The 27544-nt window shown below is 36.2% G+C and overlaps 1 protein-coding gene across 2 annotated transcripts in view; it reads left to right on the top strand.

Moving 5' to 3' along the window:
• The window catches only part of myot (myotilin), a 36912-nt gene that overhangs the window by 6890 nt on the left and 2478 nt on the right, over positions 1-27544 (top strand). Inside the window, exons 4-16 of one of the 2 annotated variants that reach the window (XM_017713387.2) lie at positions 178-234; positions 330-471; positions 703-726; positions 3339-3458; positions 3663-3816; positions 11378-12172; positions 12255-12399; positions 15880-15981; positions 20656-20690; positions 22439-22571; positions 24502-24709; positions 24799-24964; positions 26823-26956. In XM_017713387.2, the coding sequence (XP_017568876.1) occupies positions 178-234; positions 330-471; positions 703-726; positions 3339-3458; positions 3663-3816; positions 11378-12172; positions 12255-12399; positions 15880-15981; positions 20656-20690; positions 22439-22571; positions 24502-24709; positions 24799-24964; positions 26823-26956 (2215 nt within the window). Of the gene's footprint in view, positions 1-177; positions 235-329; positions 472-702; positions 727-3338; positions 3459-3662; positions 3817-11377; positions 12173-12254; positions 12400-15879; positions 15982-20655; positions 20691-22435; positions 22572-24501; positions 24710-24798; positions 24965-26822; positions 26957-27544 lie in introns of both variants that reach the window. The other variant, XM_017713386.2, reaches the window with a different exon arrangement.

Genomic DNA, 27544 nt, shown 5'->3' with positions numbered 1-27544 from the left:
ACAACAAAACATAATGCACTTAATTTACTCATACTGAAAATAACCATTTTTCAAGAATCAAGATAATGTTTTATGACAATTGTAAAGAAAAAAAATACAAACTTATCACACTCGTCAACAGTATTCTTACAACCACGGGGTATGGATTCACAAGAACTCATTTCTTTGTTCCTGTAGACACAGACCCCATGCCAATATTCAGGGAATGGAGGCATTGCACCGACATTTGTCAAGGTAATATGCTAAATGTATGAAGTTGCAATAAATTTTCTGATGTCACAGAATGTGTAAATCTAAGTAGGCTTTTATGCATATTTTTGCCTTAACAGTGTCTTCATGATGTGAGCACAGTGAAGGGACAACTTGTGGTGCTGGAGTGCAGAATCAGGGGAACACCACCACTACAAGTGTCCTGGTACAGAGAGGATGAGCAGATCCCTGACTCTGCGGATTTCCGCATTCTTAGAAAAAGTGAGAGGAAGTTCAGATCAGTGGATGCAAATGTAACTAATTACCAGAAGCATCTGCAAAATCAATAGATGGGAAGTAATATATTATGTCTTTGAAGTAGCTGTATTAAGCAACATGTTTTGAGGAACTTTGGACAACAAAGATTTTAATTTGAAGGTAAATCAATGCATTTAATTAGATTTATTTGGAAAGTGTCCTTTTTAACTTTTACTGTTATTTTTTAATTTTCAGAAGCAAGTTCTACAACTATCCCAGGTGCGTACCTACTGTTGTGAAATAACACCACTATTACCTTTATTTTAACAGAACAATATGTTATAACATGTCATTAATCTCATAAGATTTTTTTGTTCTAAATAAGTCTAGGTTAGAGTAGTAACACATGAATGAATTCAGTATAATAATTATAAACTGCATAAAGCTCTGACCAGCACAGGCCGAGTAAAACTCAGCGGTGGAGCGAATCAGAATCTCCATTTTAGCTAGGTGGAGCTGTCAGACCTACTGTGGGTGGTTCATAACTTTTTTTTTTTTTTAGTTTTGATATGTGACTCCACCCGTATTCAGATCCACAGCAAACCGCGTTAATTCACAAGGAAGTTTCAGAGTACAATTTTTCCAGTGCACATATTTGCAGTATTATATGCACAGTCGGGTGCTTAGATTTTACTTAAAACAGTCATATCATTCCTGCACTGCAAGCTGCTGTAAATAATGAGAGACAAGCAACAAAATAACGACATGCAACTTTGGATCAGTCACACACTGAATGTTCATAATCAGGTCAGAGGTGGGTAGAGTAGCCCAGGGGTGGCACCACACATCCAAAAGTGATGGGGCAAAACATATTGTTACAGGGGAAAAAAAAGTTTGCTGGCTGAGCGATGAAATGCAATTAGGCTTCTGACCAAAATGTCCTTTCTTGTCATGCTAATGTCATTACAAACCTATATAAAGGTGGGTAGGAGTTAATTACAGTTACTCAAGTTCATGTACCTAAGTAAAATATTGATGTATTTTAGTCTCATAAGTATTTCCAGATTATATTACTTTTACTTCTACAAAAGAATGTTAGTGACTAAAGGATCTTTTTTATCCTTTACATTTTTGTCATTTGTATTCAGTTACTAATTCTTTTTTCTTTTTTTTTTTAATTTCAGTGTGTTTTGACAGTGGCAATAATTTTACGGCTTTGTGATTGCTTACATCTCTGACTTTGTGTTTTAGACCAAGAAAAATCTCAAAACAGAACAGAGCTGCACAATCTTCAGTTCCTAGGTTAATAAATGCTGGATTTAATAAGAACTTCCACTGCAGTTCCTAGTATTTAAGTCCTGCTGCTTTTATATTTCTACTCAAGTTGTTTGGGGAAAGTAATTTTAAATTTACTTAATTATTTTATGGAAGTCAATACTTATAATTGAGTATTGATTTAGACTACCCTTCCCCTCTCTGAACCTGATCTTGCATCACAGATTTTTTTTTCTGTTTGTTTATTGGAGAAATGTAACTACAAAATCACAAAACAGTACAAATATTGCCCATTTCAAAATATTTTGAAATTAAACATATAAAAGGAATTAATAACTAAATATGAAAGGTAAAATATACCTCAGCAAAAAGATCCTTTACTCAGTAATATACACCAATCAGGCATAACATTATGACTTTGTTTCTTGTTTCTACGCTCATTGTCCATTTTATAAGCTCCACTTACTCTATAGGTGCACTTTGTTGTTCTACAATTACAGACTGTAGTCCATCTGTTTTTCTTTTTTCTTATTTAATAATAAATTGTAATGAGTCTTCTATGCTGTGGAGAAAGTCTGCCCACTTCTTACAAATCTCAATTAGATTCAAGTCAGGACTTTGACTTGGCTACTTCAAACCCTTAATTGTTTGTTATAACACATTCAAAAGTGGACTTGTTTGTGTGCTTTGGATCATTGTTCCGCTGCATAACTCAACTGCACTTGAGCCTTAAGTCACAAACTGATGGGAGGACATTCTCCTTCAGGATTTTCTGATACAGAGCAGAATTTATGTTTATGTTAAATCGTCCAGGTCCTGCAAAAGCACAGTAACCCCAGACCACCGTGCAACCACCACTATGTTTGACTGTTGGTATGCTGTTCTTATGGTGGAATGCAGTGTTGGCTTTACGCTAGATGTAATGGAACCCATGTCTTTGAAAAAAGTTCCACCTTTGACTCATTGGTCCTCAGAAACCCTGAAAAACAGCCCCAGACCATTGTCCCTCCTCCATCAAACATTATTGTTGACACTATGCATTTTGATAGATAGTGTTCTCCTTTACACCACATCAGTTCACGCTTGGCATTGTGTATAATGATCTTAGTCCTGTGTGTAGCTGCTCAGCCATGGAAACCCATTTCATGCAGGAGGTGGCCAAATTTAAAATCATCAAAAAATTTATTTTGGCCATCATTGAGAAAAATGTTTAGGCCCTTCTTGTATTCAGACATCCATCTGAAAATATTAACATTGAAAAAATGCAAATATATACACTAAAGGGGATGCCAAAAGGGATATTTAGGATATAATAAAGACCAACAGACATCAATCACAGTAGAGGTGTGATCTCTATGTCTCGGCTACTCTGTCTTTACATTGTATAATTTTAAAATTTATTTTAAGGAACCATTGACTTTTTTCAGTAGATGTTCATATATTAAGTAATGAAGATCTTAATTTAATCCTTTTTTTTTCATGATGCTAATAATGGTAAAGTTGATGTCAACTATCCATTTATTTATTTATTGGCTTCTGTTGCCTATGAATAGGTATCAGAATGATTGAATCAGAGGGCTCAGTTCATACTTACAGCTCCTTCTCCTGTTCCACAGAGGAGTTATGCACTCTAGTCATTACCGAGGCTTACCCTGAGGATTCGGGCATCTTTAAGTGTGTAACTGCAAATCAGTTTGGAACAGCATCCTGTAGCGCCCTGCTTGAAGTATACACAGGTAATCTAAGTTTCATTTTGCTTTAACCTTACTCTCACTGAACAAGATAAGAAAGCATCAGAAAATAAAAATCATTTGTATGATATGGATTCATTGTGCTCTTTTTTCAGTAACTCTATAGAAACTGGCTTTCATAGAATGAAGAATCAAAAAGGAGCAAATAATAAAAAAACAAAGTAATTATTGTGATTTGCCAATTTTCAGACATAGATGAGGTTTTAGCAGATGGTGATGCAATTGGAGACTTTGATAGACCGAAACAGGACAGCTTTCCCTCATTGCTACAGGACGTAGCAGGGATTCCCCCTCCGGAATGGCCTGATAGTCCTGAAGAAGAAACAGTTCCAGATACATCTATGTAAGAAATCTCACACTTTTAAACATAAATATATAGATGTATATGTCTCTGAATTTGGAGATCTTTAACAAATGTGCTGCTTGGAACAGAGATTTTCTTAAATTCGCTAGAAAAAAACTTAGTCAGAATAAGGCACAGAGCATTTTTCCCATTGAATCTCTGTTTAATTATTTCTTTTAAATAACATATATAATCCATCTGTCCATAAATAACATATATAATCCATGTGTTGTATAATCCAAGCTGCTTCCATACCTGAGAAATGCTGGTGGTAGATGTGGGAAATGTGTAGATAACTGCAAGAAGAAAAGACATGGTTAAGCCTGAAAACAGTGACATGAGGAGAAGAAAGAACAGATTTCACAAACTTTAGTGTGATAACATTATAGGATTGTTAGCATAGAAAATCACTTGGCAGCTAATGTTAGTTGCCAAATAGAAGTTCAGTTATCCTTATTAAACTAATGCAATTAACTGTACCAGTCACTCGACATCTCTCCCTCAGATTTCTCTGTTTAACCTCTAAACTGTGAGAGAAGCATCGAACTTGCTCTATGGAGTGCTGCTGGCCACCCTGCTGGCCACCAAGCTAACAGCCCCACACATCATAGTTAGCTAGCTAGCTAAGCTAGGTAAGCTAACCGAGCTAGTTTCTGCTTTTCTGTCATTCAAACATCGGTGAGTCCCTCGACGTCTCCCATTCAAATCTGAGCCCATCATGGTCAGCACAAGTCAGCCGGAGTGAACGGGTCGGCCAGCAGAGCTATTAACTTAGCCTAAGCTCGTTGCTAGGTTATTTAGCTATTATTATTTACACACTAGTTTACTATACAATAAATTTGACACTTTAAAAGTGTAATTTAGCTAAAAAGTTGCCTCTCATATTTTGTGAGAGCTGTCATCTAAAAGAGATGACTCGCTCGCTAACGATAGCTGTTAGCAAATGATACTTATTTTTGTTTTGACATATGAACAGTTCAACATTCACAAATTACAGAATTAGGTTTGAATAAATATTCGAGTGAAAAGCTGCTGTTGCGTCAAACAAAGCAATAATTTATTCACCAAATGCATTTTGAATCCTTCCAAAGTATCCAGAAGCGGCTATAGATGCGCAGTTATCGCTCTGAGCTCAATAGTGGAATCTTCCCGTATGTTTTTGCCAACACATCAGAGCCTCGCCTTTATCCGTACCTCAACAGCTAAATCTGTAGTTTAAGTCGAGGCCTGGCTTCTATGCTAATCAAAACTAAAATGCATAAGCTCGCTGCTGGCTTAAATTTGATATGCAGCACAGGAAATTTGACATGTTTGGTAGCTGCAGCAACTTAAAAGAAAGGGCAGCTGCTACAGCAACATACTTGGAAATGATTTGTTTCCTAGCAATAATTAAAAAGGTCTTACCTTTGGAAAGTTGGAGGACTTCAATGCGAGAAATGTGAGGTGATTAAAACCAATGACCTCCCAATGAGTAAAATCTAATGATTTTATGCATCGTTGTTGTTCCTTGTAAAACATAAGTAAATTCTAGTCAATGTATCACAGATAATTTTATTTAACAAAAACTGTGTAAAATACAATTAATAAAACATTTAAATTCATTGGATTCAGCTCAGTTTGATTTCTAACTGAGCATAGTCTTTTTTATTATGTAGAGGTTACTATTAGTTATTTAGTAACCCCAGTCCCACTTTTTACAGTGTAATGATCTCTGTTTTCTTTTAAATGTGTTTGTTGAAAATGTTTGCATTCCTACCTTTGGGCTTTCAGGCTTCTTTTTGTTATACAGACACTTTTTAGATTCATATACACTCTAACCCTTGAGGATATCTTTCACACAAAGGCAGCCTATTTCCATTTCTTTTCTTTTTCACAAATCCACTTGTTTTATTCATCGTTTTCTTTCAAAATATGAACATTTTTATGGTGCAAGGGTGACATACATTTTGAAAAGTTTCTTGACCAACTGCACAGCAAACTTGACCTGGCAGTTCTATGTTAAAGCAGTTCATGAATTAAAATATTTTTTGCTTCAGTCCAAATCTTAAAACTCTTTATATTAATTTCTGCCCTGTTTCACTTTTTATGATTTGATCTGTTTTATTCTCATTTGCTCTGTGCAAGTAGTTTAGTAAACAGTTTAGTAAAGGCATAGTGTAGTTGTTTATGTTCAAGGGATTCCTTTTTCCAGCAGTTTCCAAGTGAATTGGACACTTGAGTGAACATAAATTACAACTCCTGTAATCCAAAATATGACATTTTTGCCCCAGGTGACTTTAGTATTTTATTCTTAGTTCTAAGCATTTCCCTGATGAAGTTTGGGTTGGTATTTTTAGTTGTTAACTTTGAGATAACTTTGCGCTTTGTGGGTATTTTACTGTAACACCGACAACTCTGTAAAGCTCAAAGTACCTGTGGTGCTCTTGCCTTTAGTTGCAACTGTGTTTCTGTATATTTTCACTATGTTTGTCCTGAAAGGTTAGCATCCTGTAGTGTAACCTTCATAAATTATCTTTTTTGCAAATAGTAAATTGTCCCCGCACCTTGGGGAATACTGTTTTCAGTGGAAGATATTTTGTGTTTTTTCTTTAAATAGTTGCATTCTCCCCCATCATTTATTAGCTACCAATCAGGAAGAGTGAGGTTTTAACTCTGCTCACACAACATCAGGACAATTTGGTGCATTTAAAAGCGTTAACTGCTCAGCTCTGTATAAGTGATTGGTTAGTCAGTTATTGTACTGAAATCCATCCACGACCCAGAAGGATAAGCGGCTTAGAAAGTGTGTGTGTGTGTGTGTGTGTGTGTGTGTGTCTCCAACTGCTAAATATAATAATATGAAGTGAATAGTGTTTTTGTTTTTTTGTTTTTGTTTTTTTTTAATGCTGCTGTCATACACTGGGATAAACACTATGTTTAAAACCATTTTTTGTCCTGTGTACATTTTCACTGGATTTAATCACTGAATTACATAATTTAGAAGCTGAAATACGAATAATGCAACAAACAAGCTAACACTTCTAATGCAAGGTTTACACTTTAATGATCTCTTGAAGGTCCAGTGACAGTTTTATGACTTACAAAATATTGGGTTTAGAATATTTTCATCTGTCACAGGGTATGAAAATGGCATTCATTTTTCCACATTGAGAAGTCTCCCTAAATTCAGAGTTTGTAATATAGGCATGATGAAGTAGCAGCAGGAGTCAATGACAGTGTGTTTAGTATTGGCCAACAGCCTCAAGGAGCTTATATATCACATCATGAATTGAAAGAAAAATGCATGGCCAAACAATAGTAAGCCATGAAACACGATTCTAAATAAATGTTGCCCTGTTGTTGTTATTTAAACAGTTAATATATTTCCATATTTCCCCTGTAAAATGACACAAAGCAACAGAGGTATGAATAATACCTACATATAGGTGTAATGCCTCTTTCTCTGTTGAAAATTGTCTAGGGAAAATACAGAATAATTGTAAAATTAACAGTGCTAGAAATCAATGCAAAAAGTGGCCATGTACCTTTTTTCCCAGTGACCTAAGAAAAGTAGTTTTTAATAAATAATTAATAATTAGTTCAGTTACTATTTCTTTCCCTGCTGGATGTGTGCCATTTCAATTACAATGCCAAAGTCTCTACTAAATATTAAAATTATTTCCAGTGGTATGCATCACCACTGTTTTATGCATGAATTATTACCTGTAATATTTGGATAATAATCTAACTGTACAAATAGTTATAACCTACAATGTTAACATTACCTGTTTCATGTACAGTATGTACATGTACATGTATACAGTATGTCACAAGAAAACTTAGCAAGAAAAAGAACATTTGCCACAAGTCTGAGGAGTAAGACTAATCTTGTCAACTTAAGTTTGTAACTAGATATATATAACACAAGGTCTAAGATATGTCTGTGTGCTATCCATATGCATGCACAACATGATTGATAGATAGTTACATATGCCTCCATACATTAGCCTGTCTAGATGTATTTGTTAGACTATGACCTATTAAATTTACCAGTTGTCACACATTGAAGCAGAAGTTAAAAAGCTTAAAAAGCTTGGGAAATTTTACTTTTCCACCACTTAAGAATCTTTAGAAAAATGTATCCAAATGTGCTAAAGGTGCAGAAATTCTAGAGATACAGCCAGTGATTAGTTGTCTAGAAGCTGAGACATGAATAAAGAGTAAGGTGGCTCAAATTACAGTGCCAAAATTAACTCTTCAGCACTCTTGAGTGGTAGCACCAGCTAAAGCTGTCATGTGAGTCACGCAGTCTTGGACAAGGGAAATAAAGAGACGGACACTCATGCTCTGTACTCTCCTAGAACGTTACTGTCATTTTTCTGACTGACCAGCAGTCTTTTGTATACATTTTCATTCAGAGACGACCTCAGAGTGTTGAAGTAGCCTTTTCAGGTAAAATTATCAAGAACTTTTTTTGTAATTTTGTATGTTTGTTTGGTTTTCACTGTGGGCTGCTTATACATTTCAATTGCTTGCTTTTATAAAGATGCAAAACCAACTGCAACACTATAAACTACAAAAATCTATTAAAACATTAGCCTTTTCAACACATTTATGAAATAACAGGCTCTTGTCAACAAAAAAGGTCTTTTCTTCTTCCAGTGGTCACTAACCAGTTTACAAAATTTGCAACCAGAATGCTTTAAGAATTTATTTGTAGAAGCATTTTATTGTACTATTGTATTTGAAAATTTGAAAAGTTTTCTTGAAAATTTCTGAATGTTGTCTTAAAGTTTGCCGGTACTCTTGTTACTTTCTCAAAGGTTTTTGAGAAGTTAAGTAAACAAGTAAACATACTTGAGATAAGTCACTGTTTTGAGAATATTAAGTAGATACATGTTTTAATAAATATAATTAGATTTACTGCTACAATGTAACCTTTGGTGCCCTAGACAAGACACAAGGACATCCCCAACCTGGGAATGGCCACACAGCACAGTGACCTACGCTATATGTCCAAAACTTTGTAGACACCTGCTTGTCTAACATTACTTCTGAAATCAATAGTTCTTATTGAGTTTGTCCCTGCTTTTTTGCAGTTATAGCCACTTCTCTTCTGAGAAAGTCTTACACTAAATGCTAGAATATTGCTGTGAGGATTTGATTGCATTTACTAGTGAGGTCAGTTCTTAGTTCTGAATCACAAATGCCACATCAACTCCAACTCCCCAAGGTATTTGATGTCACTTCTTCACTCCAGAGAACACAATTCCACTGCTCCACAGCCTGATGCTGGCAACTCACTTAGCAATGGTCATGATGAGCTTAGGCTGATGTGCAGTTGTTCCAGAGCATCCCATTGTTTTAGCACTACTTTTCTACAGAATCCTTTTCTAGGTAGGTGCAACTGAATGTCTGTGTCAGCAATGGGTGCACCTTAAGTTAGCTGAAATCACTAAATGGAAGGGGAACATGGGTACGTCTGGACGTATACTGTATGTTGTGTTCGATACTCTGCTACACTGTGGGCACTGAAGGGGATGCATTTGGTTTCATAATATTATTTTAGATGTCATTTCACTCATGAGAGCATAAGAAATGATGCATGAAAGCATTTTTTTTTGTTTGTTTGTTTGTTTGGCCAGGGATAAACCATGTAGCTTGATCAAAGAACTAATCACAGATTAATTTAGGATAATGGCTATTTTTGTATGAAAGCCCATGTCTACCATTTAAGAAGAAAAAATCATTCTATATGCCTTTGCTGACTCATGTTGAAAGTTTGACATTTTATCTGTCATTAATAGCTTATTTTCTCAATATTTTTAAATATCGACTAATTTCTTCAAAGTTTGACTTGGAACGTCAAATTCTTGTGTCATTTCTCTTCAGATAAGTCTAACTAATTTGAGATTAGTCATTATTTTGAGGAAATAAATTATGCTATAATAATTCAAAATTTCAGGAGGTTAGTCATGCCAAAAGCTGATATACTGCTGCCAAATATACATTTACATTTACGGCATTTGGCAGACTCTCTTATCCAGAGCAACTTACAATTTGATCATTTTACACAGGTAGGCCAAAGTGGTGTTAGGAGTCTTGCGCAAGGACTCTTATTGGTATAGTGTAGGGTGCTTGCCCTTGTGGGGGACTGAACCCCAGTCTACACTGTAGAAGGCAGATGTGTTAAGCTACACTATACAAACCACACCGATATAGTGAACAAAACAATAGAAATGGGCTTTCATTTTGTTGGAACTATGATAGAATGATAGAATGATAGAATCATGATAGAATCAAAAATAATAGTTATTAAATAGCACATGGAGGTTTGCAACCAACTACTAAACAGGAAAATCCACTCCAATGTCTCTGTACAATTAATCACAGCATTCTTGTGCATGCTTCATGCTTATTTTGCTGTTTAAATTCTTGAATACTAATAATTTTACCCTGACAAAGTGACTAGACTACACAGCTAATTTAGAAAATGTTTTTGTACAGATCTGCTGTAGAAAGAAATTTTGCAGAGACTGCCATGTTAGATGTAGTTCAGTATTTGTGTCACAGCTTGCCTCTTCCTAGATCTGTCACATAAAAAATAGTTTTCCATGTCTCTCTGACAGACGATGGTGAATGTATGCTCCTATTGCTCACTTAACTGCTTTATCTATCTATCTAACTCTTTCTGTCTCAAAGAAAAGGGCAGGAAAACAAAATAGACAATAATGCAAACAACTATGTGTTTATAGTTTTCACAGACTATTGCTGGTTTACTCAACTATTAAATTTTTTGGTGGTATCCAGATAAGTGAGTGATAATACATTACTTTCCATGTATAAAATAAGAGGAGTTGGGTTATTACAGCCATTTGTTGGGAGAGCATTGTGCTGCATATTTTTTATGTTAGACAATACTGAATGATGAGTTATGAGCCTAGGATTTGCCTGTAATCCCTTACAGACATTTTGCTACTGCCAGAGTAGCTTTAAATGAATTGCACCTGCTAGTATGTGTCAGCCAACAGCTACTTCAGGCTACTGTTTTTAGCTGCATGACCTGTAAGAACAGCCTCTGTTGCTATCAGCCTTAAATTAATGTATGCTTTATATATATATATACCCATAAGAACATGCAAAAAATCACAATCTGATACTATGTATGTATACATAATATTAAATTGTGATTTTTATTTTTGTGATAAAGATAAAATGTAAGGACATATCTGAGGCTATCTGCAACTCCTAGAATTGCGTACAGTTCAGCTGGTGGAAGATACTTTTTTTCTATAGCTCCTAAACTCTGGAATAGTGTTCCATGGAAAAAAATTATTATTATTATTTATTTACTTGTATTCTTAAATAAAGCATTTGTTTGTAACAAAAATGAAAAATATATGCCATATTTTATATGACAGAATGATCTTTTTGTAAGAGTAATTTTGACATGTCATATAGCTATTTTATTACAAGAGTAGCATTAACACCTGTTTGTCAGAAATTTCCTTTTTTATTTTGAAACATATAATAATTATTTCATGTGTATTCAAAACTTTTTATAAAAACTGTTTTTCAACAGGATGCAAGAGTTTCAGTCTGCGAGTGGAACACCAGAGAAGACCCGCATTTGTGTGTCAAAGAATAATTCTAGCTCTGGTTCTCAAAACTCTGCAGAGGCTTCAAAGGTCCTCTACACCCCCACATCTCCACTGAAGGAGTTCCAAAACACTGTTCCTAAACCATTCACTCCCTCAAGCAAGCTGAATAACCAAGCGCAACCAAGCAGCACTACCAAGAGTTTGGCTGACCTCCCCACCTTCTCACACACACTCTATCCACCCTGTGCCTTCAACTATGAGCGCCCCCGCCACTTTATTCAGTCTCAGCCTACATTTCAGGCACCCAGCTATGACAGCCTCCAGTCCAATGGCAGCAGCAACCCCTCCCCACACTCTTCAAATTTAAGCTCACCCATTGCAACCACTCCATCATCATTTAGCCCTCCTCCATCTGCACCTCCTCCTGCCCCCATGCGTACTAGTGTGACTTTGATCCCTAGAGTATCAAGTTCCCGGTGTGATGACAAAACATCATCTGCAGATTTTCTATGCTCTATGCTTCCTTCGCAACCAACTTCACAAGGCAAATACATCTCTGTGTCTCTGCCCCAATCCCAATCTCCTCGGTACTCCCCCACATCCCCCAATACCTTGCCAAGGACCTCACAACAAACTCCCCAAAGTCAGCCACCAAGTAATATTCCTTCTTCTCCAACTCCACCACAAATGTCCCCAAAGCCTATGAAAACAGCTGCTCTCCCTCAGCATTCTTCACATGTCTCGCAACCTGTTAACTACAAGGAAACCCCCAACATGTAAGTGTGGAATTCACAAAAAATGTTTAATGTTTGTTTCTTTAATACAGTGTGCTAAAAGTTTTATCCACTTATTTTATAGCTTGCCAAAACCAATATTGAAGAAGACTGTTTCCCAACCAGTACTGCGTTCTACAGATGAAGAGATCCAAGGCTCAAAGGATGCTCTCATACAAGACCTAGAGAAGAAGCTACGCAGTAAAGAGGCTCGCCAAAAGAGCAATCAGGTATCTAAAACACCTTGTGTATTAGTGAAGTAGAAAAAAACATACACACAATGAAAGAAAAATGCATACACAGTTGGTGCTGAATATTACCCCAAAAGAAACACTATACTTATAATCAATAAATATGATTGATATTGTGATGTATGATCTTTAATGCATAATAGTTTGCAATCAATGTCCATTTCCCTTTTATTTCCCTTACTTTGTACTGCTGTCAATCTACCTTTCTTATCATTAGACTCTCATCATATAGTTCATGTACATAATGTGGACAAAAGTATTGGGAGACACTTCTTAATTATTGAATTCAGGTGTTTCAGCTCCTAGCCATGTAGTCTACTTTTACAAACATTTGCGAAAGAAGAGCCCACTGAATTTGAGCATGGTACTGTAATAGGATGCCACTGTTGCAACAAGTCAATTCATGAAATTTCTTCCCACCTAGATATTCCATGATCAACGGTGAGTTGTTATATTGAAAAGTGTTTAGGAACCACAGCAACTCAACCACAGAGTGACAGACCATGTAATGTTACAGAGCTGAGTCACAGAGTGCCAAGGAGCATAGTGCATAAAAGCCACAAATGCTCTGCTGACTCTTTAACTGCAGAGTTCTAAACCTCCTCTGGCATTAACATCAGTAAAAAAAACTGCGCTGTGAGCTTCATGGCATGGGTTTCCATGGCTTAGTAACTTCACTCAAGTCCTACATGCACAGTGCACAGTGCATGTAGGACTTGAATGAAGTGTCAGAAGGAGTGATGTAAAGCACACCACCAATGGACTCTGAAGCAATGGAAACATATTTTGTGGATTTGACAAATTACACTGCTCTTTCTGTCAGTCTGATGGATAAGTCTGGTTTTGGCAAATGCTAGAAGAACATTACCTGACTGCATTGTGCCAACTGTACTGTTTGTTGGAGGAGGGATAATGCTATTGGGTTTTTTTTCAGGGGTTGGCCTACGCCCCTTAATTCCAGTTAAGGTAAATCTTAATGCTTCAGCATACCAAGACATTTTGGACAATTGTATGCTTCCAACATTGTAGGAACCGTTTTAGGAAGGCCATGTTCTGTTTCAGCATGACTGTGACCCAGTGCGAAGCAAGGTCCATTTAGGCATGGTTGGAGTTTGGTGTGGAAGAATCTGACTGGACTGCACAGAGCCCTGACCTTGACCCCATCTAACACCTTTGGGATGAACTAGAATGGAAACTGATAATAAGGCCCTCTTGTCTAATATCAGTGTCTGACATCACAAAAGTCATTCTGGAAGAATGGGCAAAGATTTCCACAGACACACTCCAGAATCTTGTTGGAAGTCTTCCCAGAAAGGTGGACACTGTCGTAGCTACAAAGGGGGGACCAACTCTGTATTATTGTCTATGGATGTAGAATGGGATGTCATAAGAGCTTCTGTAGTTTTATTATGTAGGTAACGCAATACTTTTGCCAGTTTAGTGTACCTTTGACACCAATGATGCAATATAAAAAAGTTATCTGAGGTCAAATATAATGCATACATGGCCTAAGATGGCCGTTTGGATTTACAGATGAAATAGCTATGGGAACTAAACTGTTGCCAACAACCATTCAGGAGTCCACCTTTGACACACTTTTTAAGTTTTCTATCAGAAGGATATATATATATATATATATATATATATATATATATATATATATATATATATATATATATATATATATATATATATATATATAGAGAGAGAGAGAGAGAGAGAGAGAGAGAGAGAGAGAGAGAGAGAGATAAAACCCCAATTCCAATCAAGTTGGGAAGTTGGGACGTTGTGTAAAAGACAAATAAAAACAGAATACCATGATTTGCAAATCATTTTCAACCTATATTCAATTGAGTACACGACAAAGACAAGATATTTAATGTTCAAATGGATAAACTGTATTGTTTTTTGCAAATATTCACTCATTTTGAATTTGATGCCTGCAACACGTTCCAAAGAAAAGAAGTTGGCATAGGGGCAACAAAAGACTGGAAAAGTTGAGGAATGCTCAAAAAACACCTGTTTGGAACATTCCACAGGTGAACAGGTTAATTGGAAAAAGGTGAGTGTCATGATTGGGTATAAAGGGAGCATCCCTGAAAGGCTCAGTCATTCACAAGCAAGGATGGGGTGAGGTTCATCACTTTGTGAACAGCTGCGTGATCAAATAGTCCAACAGTTTAAGAACAATGTTTCTCAATGTGCATTTCATCATCTACAGTCCATAATATCATCAAAAGATTCAGAGAATCAGGACAAATCTCTGCAAGTAAGCAGCAAGGCAGAAAACCAACACTGAATGCCTGTGACCTTCAATCCCTCAGGCGGCACTGCATTAAAAACGACATCATTCTGTAACAGATATTACCACATCGGCTCAGGAACACTTCAGAAAACCATTGTCAGTGAACACGCTACGTTGCTCCATCTACAAGTGCAAGTTACAACTCTGCCATGCAAAGCGAAAGCCATATATCAACAACACCCAGAAACGCTGGCAGCTTCTCTGGGCCCAAGCTCATCTAAGATGGACTGACGCAAAATGGAAAAGTGTCCTGTGGTCTGACGAGTCCACATTTTAAATTGTTCTTGCGAATCATGGACGCCATGTCCTCCGGGCCAAAGAGGAAAAGGTCTGTCCGGATTGTTATCAGCGCAAAGTTCAAAAGCCAGCATCTCTGATATGGGGGTGTGTTAGTGCCCATGGCATGGGTAACTTGCACATCTGCGAAGGCACCATTAATGCTGAAAGGTATATACAGGTTTTGGAGCAACATATGCTGCCATCCAAGCAACGTCTTTTTCAGGGATGTCCCTGCTTATTTCAGCAGTACAATGCCAAGCCACATTCTGCACATGTTAAAACAGTGTGGCTTTGTAGTAAAAGAGTGCAGGTACTAGACTGGTCTGCCTTCAGTCCAGACCTGTCTCCCATTGAAAATGTGTGGCGCATTATGAAGTGCAAAATACAACAGCGGCTACCCCAGACTGTTAAGCAACTGAAGTTGTACATCAAGCAAGAATGGGAAAGAATTCCACCTACAAAGCTCCAGTGTTGTTAAAAGGAAATGTAACACAGTGGTAAACATGCCCCTGTCCCAACTTCTTGGGAACGTGTTGCAGGCATCAAATTCAAAATGAGTGCATATTTGCAAAAAACAATAAAGTTTATCCATTTGAACATTAAATATCTTGTCTTTGTAGTGTATTCAGTTGAATATAGGTTGAAAAGGATTTGCAATTCATTGTATTTTGTTTTTATTTATGTTTTACACAACATCCCAACTTCATTGGAATTTGGGTTGTATGTATGTATGTATGTATATATATATATATATATATATATATATATATATATATATATATATATATATATATATATATATATTCTCTTCAACGCTGTCTTCAGTATTGTCCTCTGAAGTGACATATTCCCCCTTGTTTTCTGTCTTTTAACAGAAGCTTTCTTATGAGGAACGCATGGCTCGCAGATTGCTGGGTCGAGCTAATGCTGCCTCAGTGTTTGATCTTGAGAATTCTTCTGAATCTCAGCCTAAGCAGGTAAACATCCCATTGTTATTTTTTTTTAAATATGTGGGTAAAACCTCACATGTTAACTAATACATTAGTTAAAACAAGCAAGGCACAAATTGCTGCTTTAGTCAGTTCATTTCTGGCTGTCACTGAGTAACAGTTGTATTAGTTAATGCTTTTTATTAATTTTTCATTAATTTGACAAGATATGTAGTTGTCATTATACATGGTTTGACACACCATCACCTCACAACTGAAACCCCCTACTGTTGTTGGGTAACACAGTGCCAGTAAGAGCTACATCACACCTGTTTGTGTGTGAGAGAGAATTTCAGTGATTGAGTTGGAATGACATATTTTATCTATTAAATAAATACAATATATTTAAAGACCAAATACTTTTCTAGCTGTTAAAATACTCAGCAGCTGGTGATGTCTGATTTGCAGAATCAAAGCAATCGTATGGAGGATATGTAACAAGTACTACACATCACTAATTCACTGTATATATGTATATGTATAAATAACACATCCTAGATCAGAATGAATGAAATATTCTGATTGAATGCTTTGTTCTGTACAAAGTTGAATGTGCTGAGAACAAAATCACACAAGAGTCATCAATGGAAATCTAATTTATTAACCAATGGAGGCCTGGATTTGGAGTCACACACAAAATTAAAGTGGAAAAACATACTACAGGCTGATCCAACTTTAATGTAATGTCCTTAAAGCAAGTGAAAATGAGGCTCAGTATTGTGTGTGGCCTCCACGTGCCTGTATGACCTCCCTACAACGCCTGGGCATGCTCCTGATGAGGTGGCGGATGGTCTCCTGATGGATCTCCTCCCAGACCTGGACTAAAGCATCCGCCAACTCCTGGACAGTCAGTGGTGCAACATGGCGTTGGTGGATGGAGCAAGACATGATGTCCCAGATGTGCTAAATCAGATTCAGGTCTCATCTTGCAGGAACTGCTGACACACTCCAGCCACATGAGGTCTAGCATTGTCCTGCAGTAGGAGGAACCCATGGCCAACTGCACCAGCATATGGTCTCACAAGGGGTCTGAGGATCTCATCTCGGTACCTAATGGCAATCAGGCTACCTTTTTTGAGCAGTGTATATATATATATATATATATATATATATATATATATATATATATATATATATATATATACACACAGTGGGGCAAAAAAGTATTTAGTCAGCCACTGATTGTGCAAGTTCTCTTACTTAGAAAGATGAGAGAGGTCTGTAATTTTCATCATAGATACACTTCAATTATGAGTGACAAAATGAGAAAAAAAAATCCAGGAAATCACATTGCAGGATTTTTAAAGAATTTATTTGTTCTAAACATTTTTGAGGGCACTGTCTACACCACAGGTGGGTGGGCACTCCATTTCACATCAGTTCCAGTTCATTATATTTTACAACAGATTTGAATGCCAGCCAATCAAACTACAACCCCATTTCCAAAAAAGTTGGGACGAGCAAAATGTAAATAAAAAAAAAATGCAATGATGTGCAAGACATTTAAACTCTCTTTTTAATTGACAGTAGTACAAAGACAACATATTAAATGTTGGAACGGAGAAATTGTATTGTTGGTTGAAAAATATATGCCCATTTTGAATTTGTTGCTAACAACACGTTTCAAAAAAGTTGGGACAGGGGCAACAAAAGGCTGGTAAAATTGTGTAATGCTAAAATGTGTACATCTGTGAAGGCACCATTAGAGCTGAATGATATGATCATGTTTTGGCAACATATGCTGACATCCAGATGACATTGTTTTCATGGAAGGCTTTGTTTATTTCAGCAAGACAATGCCAAACCACATTCTGCATGTATTATAGCAGCATTGCTGCATATTAAAATATTTTGTATGCTAAATTGGCCTGCTTGCAGTTCAGACCTGTCAGCCACTGAAAACATGACAAAGAAGATCCTGAGCAGCTGATACGCTGCATCAAGCAAGAACAGAAAAACATTTCACTTTCAAAACTACAGCAGTTTCCAAACGCTTACACAGTGATGTTAAAAGAAGAGAGCTTTTTTTGGAACATATTTTTGCCATCAAATTCAAAATAGGCATATATTTTTTCAAAAAACAGTAAGGAGTTTCATCATTTAATTTGTTGTGTCTGTAGCATTTTCCTTTAAAAAATACAGTTTACATGATTTGCTTATCATTGCATTCTATTTTTATTTACATTTTACACAGTGTCCCAACTTTTTTGGAAATGGGGTTGTAGTAGAACTTTTATTTTAGAAATATTATTAATTAAATTTAAGCTAAAGTTGTTTACCAAGAAAATACCATTATGTGTTTGTATTAAAAGGTCTTGACAGGTTGTAGTGCAAACACTATTTGGGTCAAAACTGTTTTGAAAATAGCACTGTGTGAATGCCAAATACCAACCAAACAAAAAGAGTGGAAAAATGTGTCTCCAACCAGATTAACAATATGCCAGAATCAAACTACTAAACTATGCTTGTACCTGAACAACAAATAGAGTACAAATCATAAATTTGTTTCTGGGATTTGGTTCCAAATTTGCATTATACTTTCTAAACTAAAAAGTATTTGCATTGTGCTGGCCAAGCATTTTTTGTTTATCCTTACATTTTAAGATGGACTACCCAGTCTCACAGGTTTTGTTTTCACCTGGGGCATCAAAGCGTCCCCCAAGAGAATTTTTTTAAATGGCACCAAAACGTTGACCATGTAGTAGGAACAGCCAAGCTGTTAAGTGACAAAATTTCATGGTCAGGTTGAGGAATTCAGGGATTGCTTAACTTACTGTAAACTGCAGTATATGGCAAATACTCACATAAACCTAACATTAGCTGTCTAGCTAACTTTCATTCTGTGTATTATAGATCTTTAATAAGGTTTAATGTTTATTTTAGTTAGATTTTAGCCAAAATCTTTTCAGAAACTTGTTTTGCTGCCTGGCTTGGTGATTAGTTTGACTGAAATGTTTTTCATGCTCGCAAGCTCATCTTTAAACATTTCATCATGTTTTCTCAGAACTTCAGTTAGTCCAGTTTCCTCCTTTAGCATCATGTGAATAGCAGGCCAGTCCAGTGTGATTTCATCCAGCCAAGCACAACCAAACAGGATCAACAAGTAATCCCCTTTCACCACAGACAATGGCAACTTAGCTGTTTGTTTATTCAGCTGGACAGTGACATAAACAACACCTCTAACAGGAACGTGTTTGCCTGTGTACATCTTCAATGTAATGCTTTACGGTTTCAGAGACAGGTGCTGTAGTGACTTTTTGTACACACTGTCAGAAATAATGGAGACTGTGGCACCTTTATCAATTTCGATGCATACCATCTGTCCTTCTATTAATGGTGAGACCAAGTATACTTTTGACCCACCCGCAGTCAGTATGTTCAGCCCTATCTCTGCTTCAGAACTGTCACACTCAGTGCCTTGAATCTTTTGCACACTCTTTTTCTGATAGAAAGCAAAATTAGATCTTTTTTTGTTGTGCTTTTTGTTTGTCCCCTTTTTGTTTTTACATGCACGTTCAATGTGACTCTTGTTTCCACATCTTCTGCACTCCATATCCTTGCTCCAATACTCTGCCTAGATGGCCAATTTTATCACACCTGTAACATTTGCTCATGGCCCTGTCCTTTTCCACAGCCACCTTGTAGAATTTTCCATTAGTACTGAGCTGGTGAGCCTCCTTATCAGCTAGCTCCATAGACATGCTTATTTCAATGGACTTTTCTAGCGTGAGTGCATGTTCTGTGAGTAAACACTTCTGAATAGCTTCGCTTCTCAGTCCACACATGAGCCTGTCACGAATGGTGTCATTCAGTGTGGTATCAAATTCACAGTGCTCTGCCAGCGTTTTTAATGCTGCCACAAAATGTGCTATTGACTCCCTGTCCTCTTGGTTACTTTTATGGAATCTAAAACTGCCATTCTGCAATGACCAAGGGCTTCGGTGAGAAATGAGCTGACAGAGTAGCAACGATTGTTGCATAGGTCTTACTACCTGGCTTGTCTGATTGCACTAAACAGCGCTGTAAATCGAATGGTTTTTGGCACCATTATACTCAAAACATTGGCAGGATTTTGTCCCAGCCAGTTTAGCTCTGTGTGCTTCCCCATTGCATTTTAGGTTGGTAACTTTTATCAGCTCCCTTCACACAGTTAGTTATTAATATCCATGTCTCCAAATGCCCAGTTAAAGTACAAACTCTCACATCTGCATTTAAAAAAGAAAATTCTGTCTGCTTGTTTACTCACGACCCATCGTGCCACTTTTTTGTTTTTTGCCTGGATGGAGAGTACCCACACAGCAAAATTTCACTCTTTAAGTAAGGGAGAAAAGAGTCGTTTATCCTCGTTGCCAAGTTGTTGTGTTTTTAGCATTTCATTAACTTATACTATGTCAACATATAGCACACGGAGATGGAGAAATGGTGTCTTCAACTCAACATTTTGTTTACTATGTTGAACTCTCACCTATGCAGTGGGATACACAAGTAGTCCGATGCACAGCAATTCCTAGTGCATTAGAGTACTTCTAAGAGATATTCAATACATGACAAGAGGTTCCACTTTTCACTTTATGTTAATGAATCTATGGTAGCAGAGCAGCGTCTTTGCAGGCTTTGTGTTGTTTTGTGACTCCCTAAGCACTACATCAACTGTTTTAACAGACATTTTCACAAGAAGATCAACAGACTGGAATATGGTAAATATTTGTATATGTGCTGTGTTTTTGTTTGTGCATGTACTGTTCATCTGCGCAGAATACCTCATATGTCCTAGCAGTTTTTGTCTGAAAGCACTGACTGGAGTGTGTGCATGAAATGAATTCAGTGAGAGTCTGGCACTGATTTACACTCAGATTCACAAGTCTGTGCATCATTAACCATTATTTATATATCTCACAGCATGTCTAAATTCATCATTAATTAATTATGATGTGACCCGCCAAGTAAAGTCATGATGTAAATATATATTTACAAATAATTAGTTAATACATCCATATATTGTTAATTTACAGTGTATAAGAAATTATTGATCAGTGAAATGACTGAAAAGCACTACACAGAATTATCAGTGAAGATAATTTATTAAAACGTACCATTTTAAACTCTTGCAGCATAACAGAGCATCATATGAGAATAAAACAATATCAGTTAGATAACATTATGTATTTCACATCAAATTAATGCGCTGTGGAAACTCCATCACAATCGTGCCGGACAAGCATAGACTAAAATTTCTCCAAATTTTTCCAGATGAAGCGGGAATACTGAGTGTTTTAATACTGTCTATAATTATTATTAAATATTATAGTATTTTTCTGATTTTTCCAATGCAGTTCACGTAGCTAAGGCTACATAGCACTACGGGGTATTTATGTTCAGGCATAATTTCAGTTGCACACACAGGGCTCTCACTTGACGCTTGCGCTCTATAGCACGTTTCTTTTGGATATGAGTAGCATTTTGCTCATTTGTAAAGTATCACAACCTTATTTACTGTTGATCAATGAATTCATTTTAGCCTTTAGGAAAAATTTAGTTCAGTATCAGAAACAATGACTGAAAAAAAGTCATAACAAAAGAATGACAGTAAATAAGGTTGGATAGTATTAAATTAGCAGAGACGCTAGTCTTTCTGGTTGCATCCTGTCCACGTTTAATTAATGATACACTAATGTGTACTTGACATGTTAACATATATTTACACCATGACTTTACTTGGTGGGGTACATCATCATTACTTAACACTGAACATAGAATAAATAGACTATATATTAAGATGTTAACTAATTATATAAATTCATAGAATATAATTAAGTATGACACAACACATACAAATTTATACATTCTTTAATATTTATGTTTAGTACCTTTTTTGACATAGGTTATATGCATATAATATGGATAAGGTATAATTACGTTAAGCCATAAATTGACTAATTTATCATTACATAGCCACCTTTTTCCAGTCGCATTATTGATTAAATAAATAAACAACACAATGTGTGCTTTTTCAGTCTGAGTTTAGCCCCAAAACAATTTTAAAAATTTGTAGTTTTGCATTTTGGTAAAAATGTTTAACATGTTGGATGCAAGCCGCTGATTTTCCTGCAGATGAATTATAAGCCTATTGTGTTATTATAATTTCTATTAACCTACATCATCTGAAAGTAAACATTATAGAAAGGATTTTAATAATATATCAAGTCATGGTATTAATTAATAGAAGGTTTTATAAATATGTTAATACTTAATAATTACCTTTATTAATGACTATTTATATCTGACACAGTTCTTTATTCCTGATGTATTAAGGATTAGTACATGCATTAATTCACTGTGATAAAAAGCATTAGTTAAGTGTTAATACATGCTTATTTGTGGACCAGTATTGTAAAGTGTTAAGCGAAAAAATACCCTATGAGTAATAGAATTTTTTTGCCAGCAGCAGCAAGCTTCTTCCTGGAGGGGATTTGCCTGAGGGATCTGCCATTCAGGAAAAGTGTTATGCCCCTCGATTTATCCAGGTGCCCCAGGACCTTACTGTGGAAGAGGGCCGTTTCTGCCGGATTGACTTTAAGGCAAATATCCTGATACCCATGACATTCAGTAATATATTCACTAACCACTTACCATATGAATACACTTTGCACCTCTAAAATTATAGACTAGTCCATATGTCACTCTGCATACCTCTTTTTCCCTGTTCTGCAATGGTCAGGACACCGGTGGTGGATCTTTTTCAGCACTGCAGGGAAGCTGATGTGGTGGTGTCTTATCCTGGGGTTCCTCCTCAGAAAAAAAAGAGAAAACAATGATGCAGTTTTCTGCAATTTGACATATATGTATTTAAAGAGTTTTGGGGGGGATTATTTTAAAACTTTACTAAATTCACAAAAGTTTTTGTACTTCACTCATTTTATGTTATGGTAAATACTGCATACTTATTTGAGATTTTCATGTCACATTTGTGTTGTTAGGAATGAAAATATTTTGTGGATTTTTGTTTTCTTTTGTGGAAAAAGAGCTAAATTTTGTCTGCTTCGCCTAAAAAGGGGCATAAATTAAGGAACATAAATTCACATAAAAGGTCTATACCTACAATCCAAATCAATTTAGAGAACATAGATAATAAAACCACAAATGAAATTAACCTGCCAATAGCTATATTTTCAAACACAATGCATAGGAAGCAGCAAGAGAAGATGAGACTGCTCACTGCCATAAGATTCACATAGCTCTTCTTTACCAATATTAAATAGGATGCTATGCTATCACAAATCATGGCTAGCTAGTGAGCCAGAAGGCTAAAGAATTAAATTGAGGGATGGCTACTAAATAACTAATAGGAAGAAATTGACATGAGAAATGAGTTTTAATATATTAAAGACAAATGAAGCTTATATGCAAATAATAAAGAAGGTTGGATTTGAACAAAAACAGAGAGTTTTACTGTTGAATTTGTGAAGGGAGAGAGTTACAGAGGCATAGACCAAGTCTGGAAAAAGCTTGCTCACCAAAGCGATGGAGATTGGATGAAGGAGAATTAAGGAGTCCGGCTGTATAAGATCAGAGAGTGCAAATAGGCTTGTAGTACTTTAACCAAAACTAGCTATAGCCAAATATCTTGCAAAGCAAACTATGCCAATGTTTCTCAGAGGCACATAAATATGTATAACTCATTGCATTTCATTTACACACATATGAAAAAGGGATTGATGCACAAATAACCACTTCAGCAACACACTGTTCATCAACATTGAGTCAGCACAGTTCATCAGCATTGAGTGCTATGTCTGTCTGTACCTGCTGTTGCTCAGTTTTGGAAGAAACCGATACCATAGGAAAAGGGTGTGTGTGACTTTTTAAGGTATGATCTCTGATAAAGAATAATAATAATAATAATAATAATAATAATAATCATAATAAGAAATGACTATAGCTACATATTATAAAAAATACAAAAATCTGGTGGGTCATGTGACCCCCAGCTTGAATGGGCCTTACACCCCTGGAGGCAGACATTGCTCCACAGTTTATGTTAGTCATTCTCTCGCCCCTCACTATTGGTCACAGGATGTTGTCCACTGGATATTTTTGCTTGGTGGACTATTTTCAGTCCAGCAGTGACACTGAGGTGTTTAAAAACTTCAACAGTACTGCTGTGTCTGATCCACCAGCACAACACAAACTAACACACTATTGTCCATATCATTGTCATAATACTTCCTCTGTGATGGTTCTGACTATTAAAGAAAAGGAGCTAATAAAGCATGCAGAGCGGCAGATGTACTACAGTCTGTAATTGTACAACTCCAAAGTGTACCTGCATAAGTACGTGGACCTGATAAAATGCAAGTGGAACTGATAAAATGAACAATGAGCATAGAAACAAGGAGGTGATTTTAAGATTATGGCTAAAAACTGTACACACACAAACAAACACACACACAGTATATATGTGTGTGTGTGTGTGTGTGTATACATATACATACTTTTTTTCTTGTGTAGGTTGGAGGTTTACCAACCCCTGATGTCACTTGGTATCTGGATGGGAAAGCTATCCGACCTGACGATTATCATAAGATGCTTGTATGTGAGAAAGGCGTCCATTCCTTCATCATTGAGATCGTGACCGTTCACCATGCAGGTGTATATGAATGTGTTGCCAGGAATCGCGCCGGAGAGAATCGCTTCTCCTTGCGTTTGGATGTAATTGGTGGGCACTGATTAAATAATCTCATCATTCCAAGGTTTTTGATATCTTTATCTTAAAAATTTATTTGGAGTCTTTTCTTTCATTCTTAGCTCAAGAATTGCAGCGCCCACCAACGTTTGTGGTTAAAATGCAGAACCTACGGGTCCTTGAAGGTGACACAGTGAGGTTAGAGTGCAAAGTGTCCGCTTCTCCTTCTCCACAGGTCTACTGGAAGAAAGATAAGGAAATGTTGCGCATTGATCCCACCAGAATGAGGTCTGTTTACCACCACTATGCATCACAGTGTTGTCTTTTAATTTGTCAAGAGGAATGAGAAACACATATACACGTTTAAAAAAGGCAAAGAAAATTTTAGAAGGTAGTAGATAAAAAGGTCTCAATGTGCATCTGAAGGCTACTTTCATAATGTTGGCAGTGAAAAGCCTCAACATACAGTTATTATTGTACATGGAAATAAAAGAGCAGCATGGTTCCTGTTCTGTGGGATAGGCATATATCACTATTGTCGGATCAAAATTGTAACTTTACAGGAGAAGGTAAAACCATAATCTACTTTGAATGTAAGCCATTGGAACCAGACTTTTTGTCAAGTAATTTTAGGTTGTCTTTCGGTCCAATCATCATAGAATTTACACACAATATATAGGACTATAGGTATTTTCAAATTATGTCAAAAACTGAAAAATGACAAAAATGGAGATACAAGGTTTTGTTCTGACAGCAGTTATATGCATGTTAGAGAGTCTTGTTGAGCTTGAAGAGTAGTTAGGTATTACAAAATGCTTCCTTGATACTCCCTGTTAAACTCCCTGTTAAAATGTGTCTTTTACTCTTTGTAGCATCATATTAATTTCATTTAAAAGGCTTTGATTAATGGTATGTTAATTGGCAATAATACATATGTATGTATATGATGCAGTAATGCTAACTTGATTTTACAAAAGTATGATTTTACAAAATATTGTTTTAGCTCCCCTGCTTCTTAAAACCATGTGTGTCTGTGTTTGGTGGGCGTAGGCAACAGGGGTAGTTTTTGCATTTTGACCAGTTAGTGCACTTATGCCTGTCAAGTTGATGTAATTATTAAAAACATGTTTTGTAAAGTTTGGGTGACTTAAGAAAAATCTGTCAAGTGGATCATGTGCAAATGTGACATTAGAATCAGAGAAAAAAATACTTTTGACTTTAAGTTTGTGAAACCATGAATTACTACTAATATGCTTCTAGTACACTCTTTAAAAGATTGCCACAAAAGGTTGTTTCATGACTTTGAAAGTTTGTTAAAGAACCATGTTTGAAACAGAGATTTACAAGCATTAAGGACCTTTTTAAAGTTTTAAAGAACCTTCACATAATGTTCAGTTTATTCACCTTAGATTTACAGGAACAATGCACATTAATAAACATTTCTGTAAATGTGCCGAAACTGTAGTCCCTGGGCAGATACAAAAGGACAAAAGCGTACATAATACATTTACATTAAAAAATGCATAAAACATTAATGACATACAACGGTTGTAAAATGATTTGCATATTATTATGGCATTCTTGATTGTTTTGTAGCTATGATTTTAAATGTTTTGCATAACACTGTTGTCGGATCAAAACCTTGTATCTTCAAAATGGTAACTTTACAGGAGAAGGAAAAAACATACATTACTTTTAATGTAAGTCAATGAAACCAGAACTTTTTCCAAGTCATTTTGGGCTGTTTCTTTTGGTCCATTCATCATGAAATTTATGCAAAATGTAAAGAACAACAAGTATTTTCAAATTATGTCAAAAACTGAAAAATTGAGATAACAGGTTTTGTTCGGACAGCAGTGATATACAGGTAGCTCATTCTAAGTTCTGCAGCTCTTACTAAAATATTGGCTGTCCAAAAAAATTCTTCGTTACAGGTATCACAAAGGCTTTCAAAACCTACAACTTTTAAATCTGCTACTCAGCAAAGAGAATATTTAAGTATGACTTATTTCATACTTGTATTTTGTGGATCAATATAATTTTATAAGAGTGTTAGAAAAACACATAATTTGAAAAAGGCTAAGTTATGCCTCATATTCTGCACAGCTGTATGTACCACAGTACTGTTGCCTTTGGTGTCTTTCAGTCTGTCCCATGACAGTTCTGGACATCAGTGTCTGTTCATTGACCGGGTGGTGAAATCTGATGCAGGCTGGTATACTGTATCTGCCATTAACGAGGCTGGAATGTCCACCTGCAATGCTAGGTTGGATGTGGCAAGTAAGTATTCCTGTTAATTTTGTTTTAATATCCAGCTTATATTAATCAACGTATGTGTGGGTAAGTGAAATCTTCAGAATTTATTAACAGGGGCACAGCTGCTCCTCAGTTGAAAGTTCATTTTGGTTTATTTTAAATTTGTCTATGCATCATTTTTTAAGCTGTTAATTATGCAATATTTAAGGACAGGAACAGCCAAATACATCATAAGATAACACAATGTCTGTGCCACACCCAACACATCACTAAGGACAAACACTCAAACAGCAGTCAATTTTCTTATGGCATAAAAAACCTATTACCCCCTGTACCACCCAACCCACCATTTTACCTTTCTTGTACAACGTAATACAAATGCACTGATCACTACTTGAAAAAAAAAATAGTCTGAGGCAATGAAGAACCAGAGTCTTCCAGATAAAATTTCAAAATTAGACAGAAAATGAATGGGTTTGGGATTAGGTTTTTCCCTATCATTTGGTCAGATGAGAAATTAAGGTGGAGGAGGGGCATTTTAACCTGTGGGCATCATCTGTAAAGAAGCAAATCACAGAGCATTGGCTGGAAAATATATTGTAAGTATACAGT

This window comes from Pygocentrus nattereri, chromosome 8 (assembly GCF_015220715.1).
Source record: "Pygocentrus nattereri isolate fPygNat1 chromosome 8, fPygNat1.pri, whole genome shotgun sequence".
In the NCBI taxonomy this organism is placed as follows: domain Eukaryota; kingdom Metazoa; phylum Chordata; class Actinopteri; order Characiformes; family Serrasalmidae; genus Pygocentrus; species Pygocentrus nattereri.
This window is presented reverse-complemented; position numbering and strand designations above follow the sequence as displayed.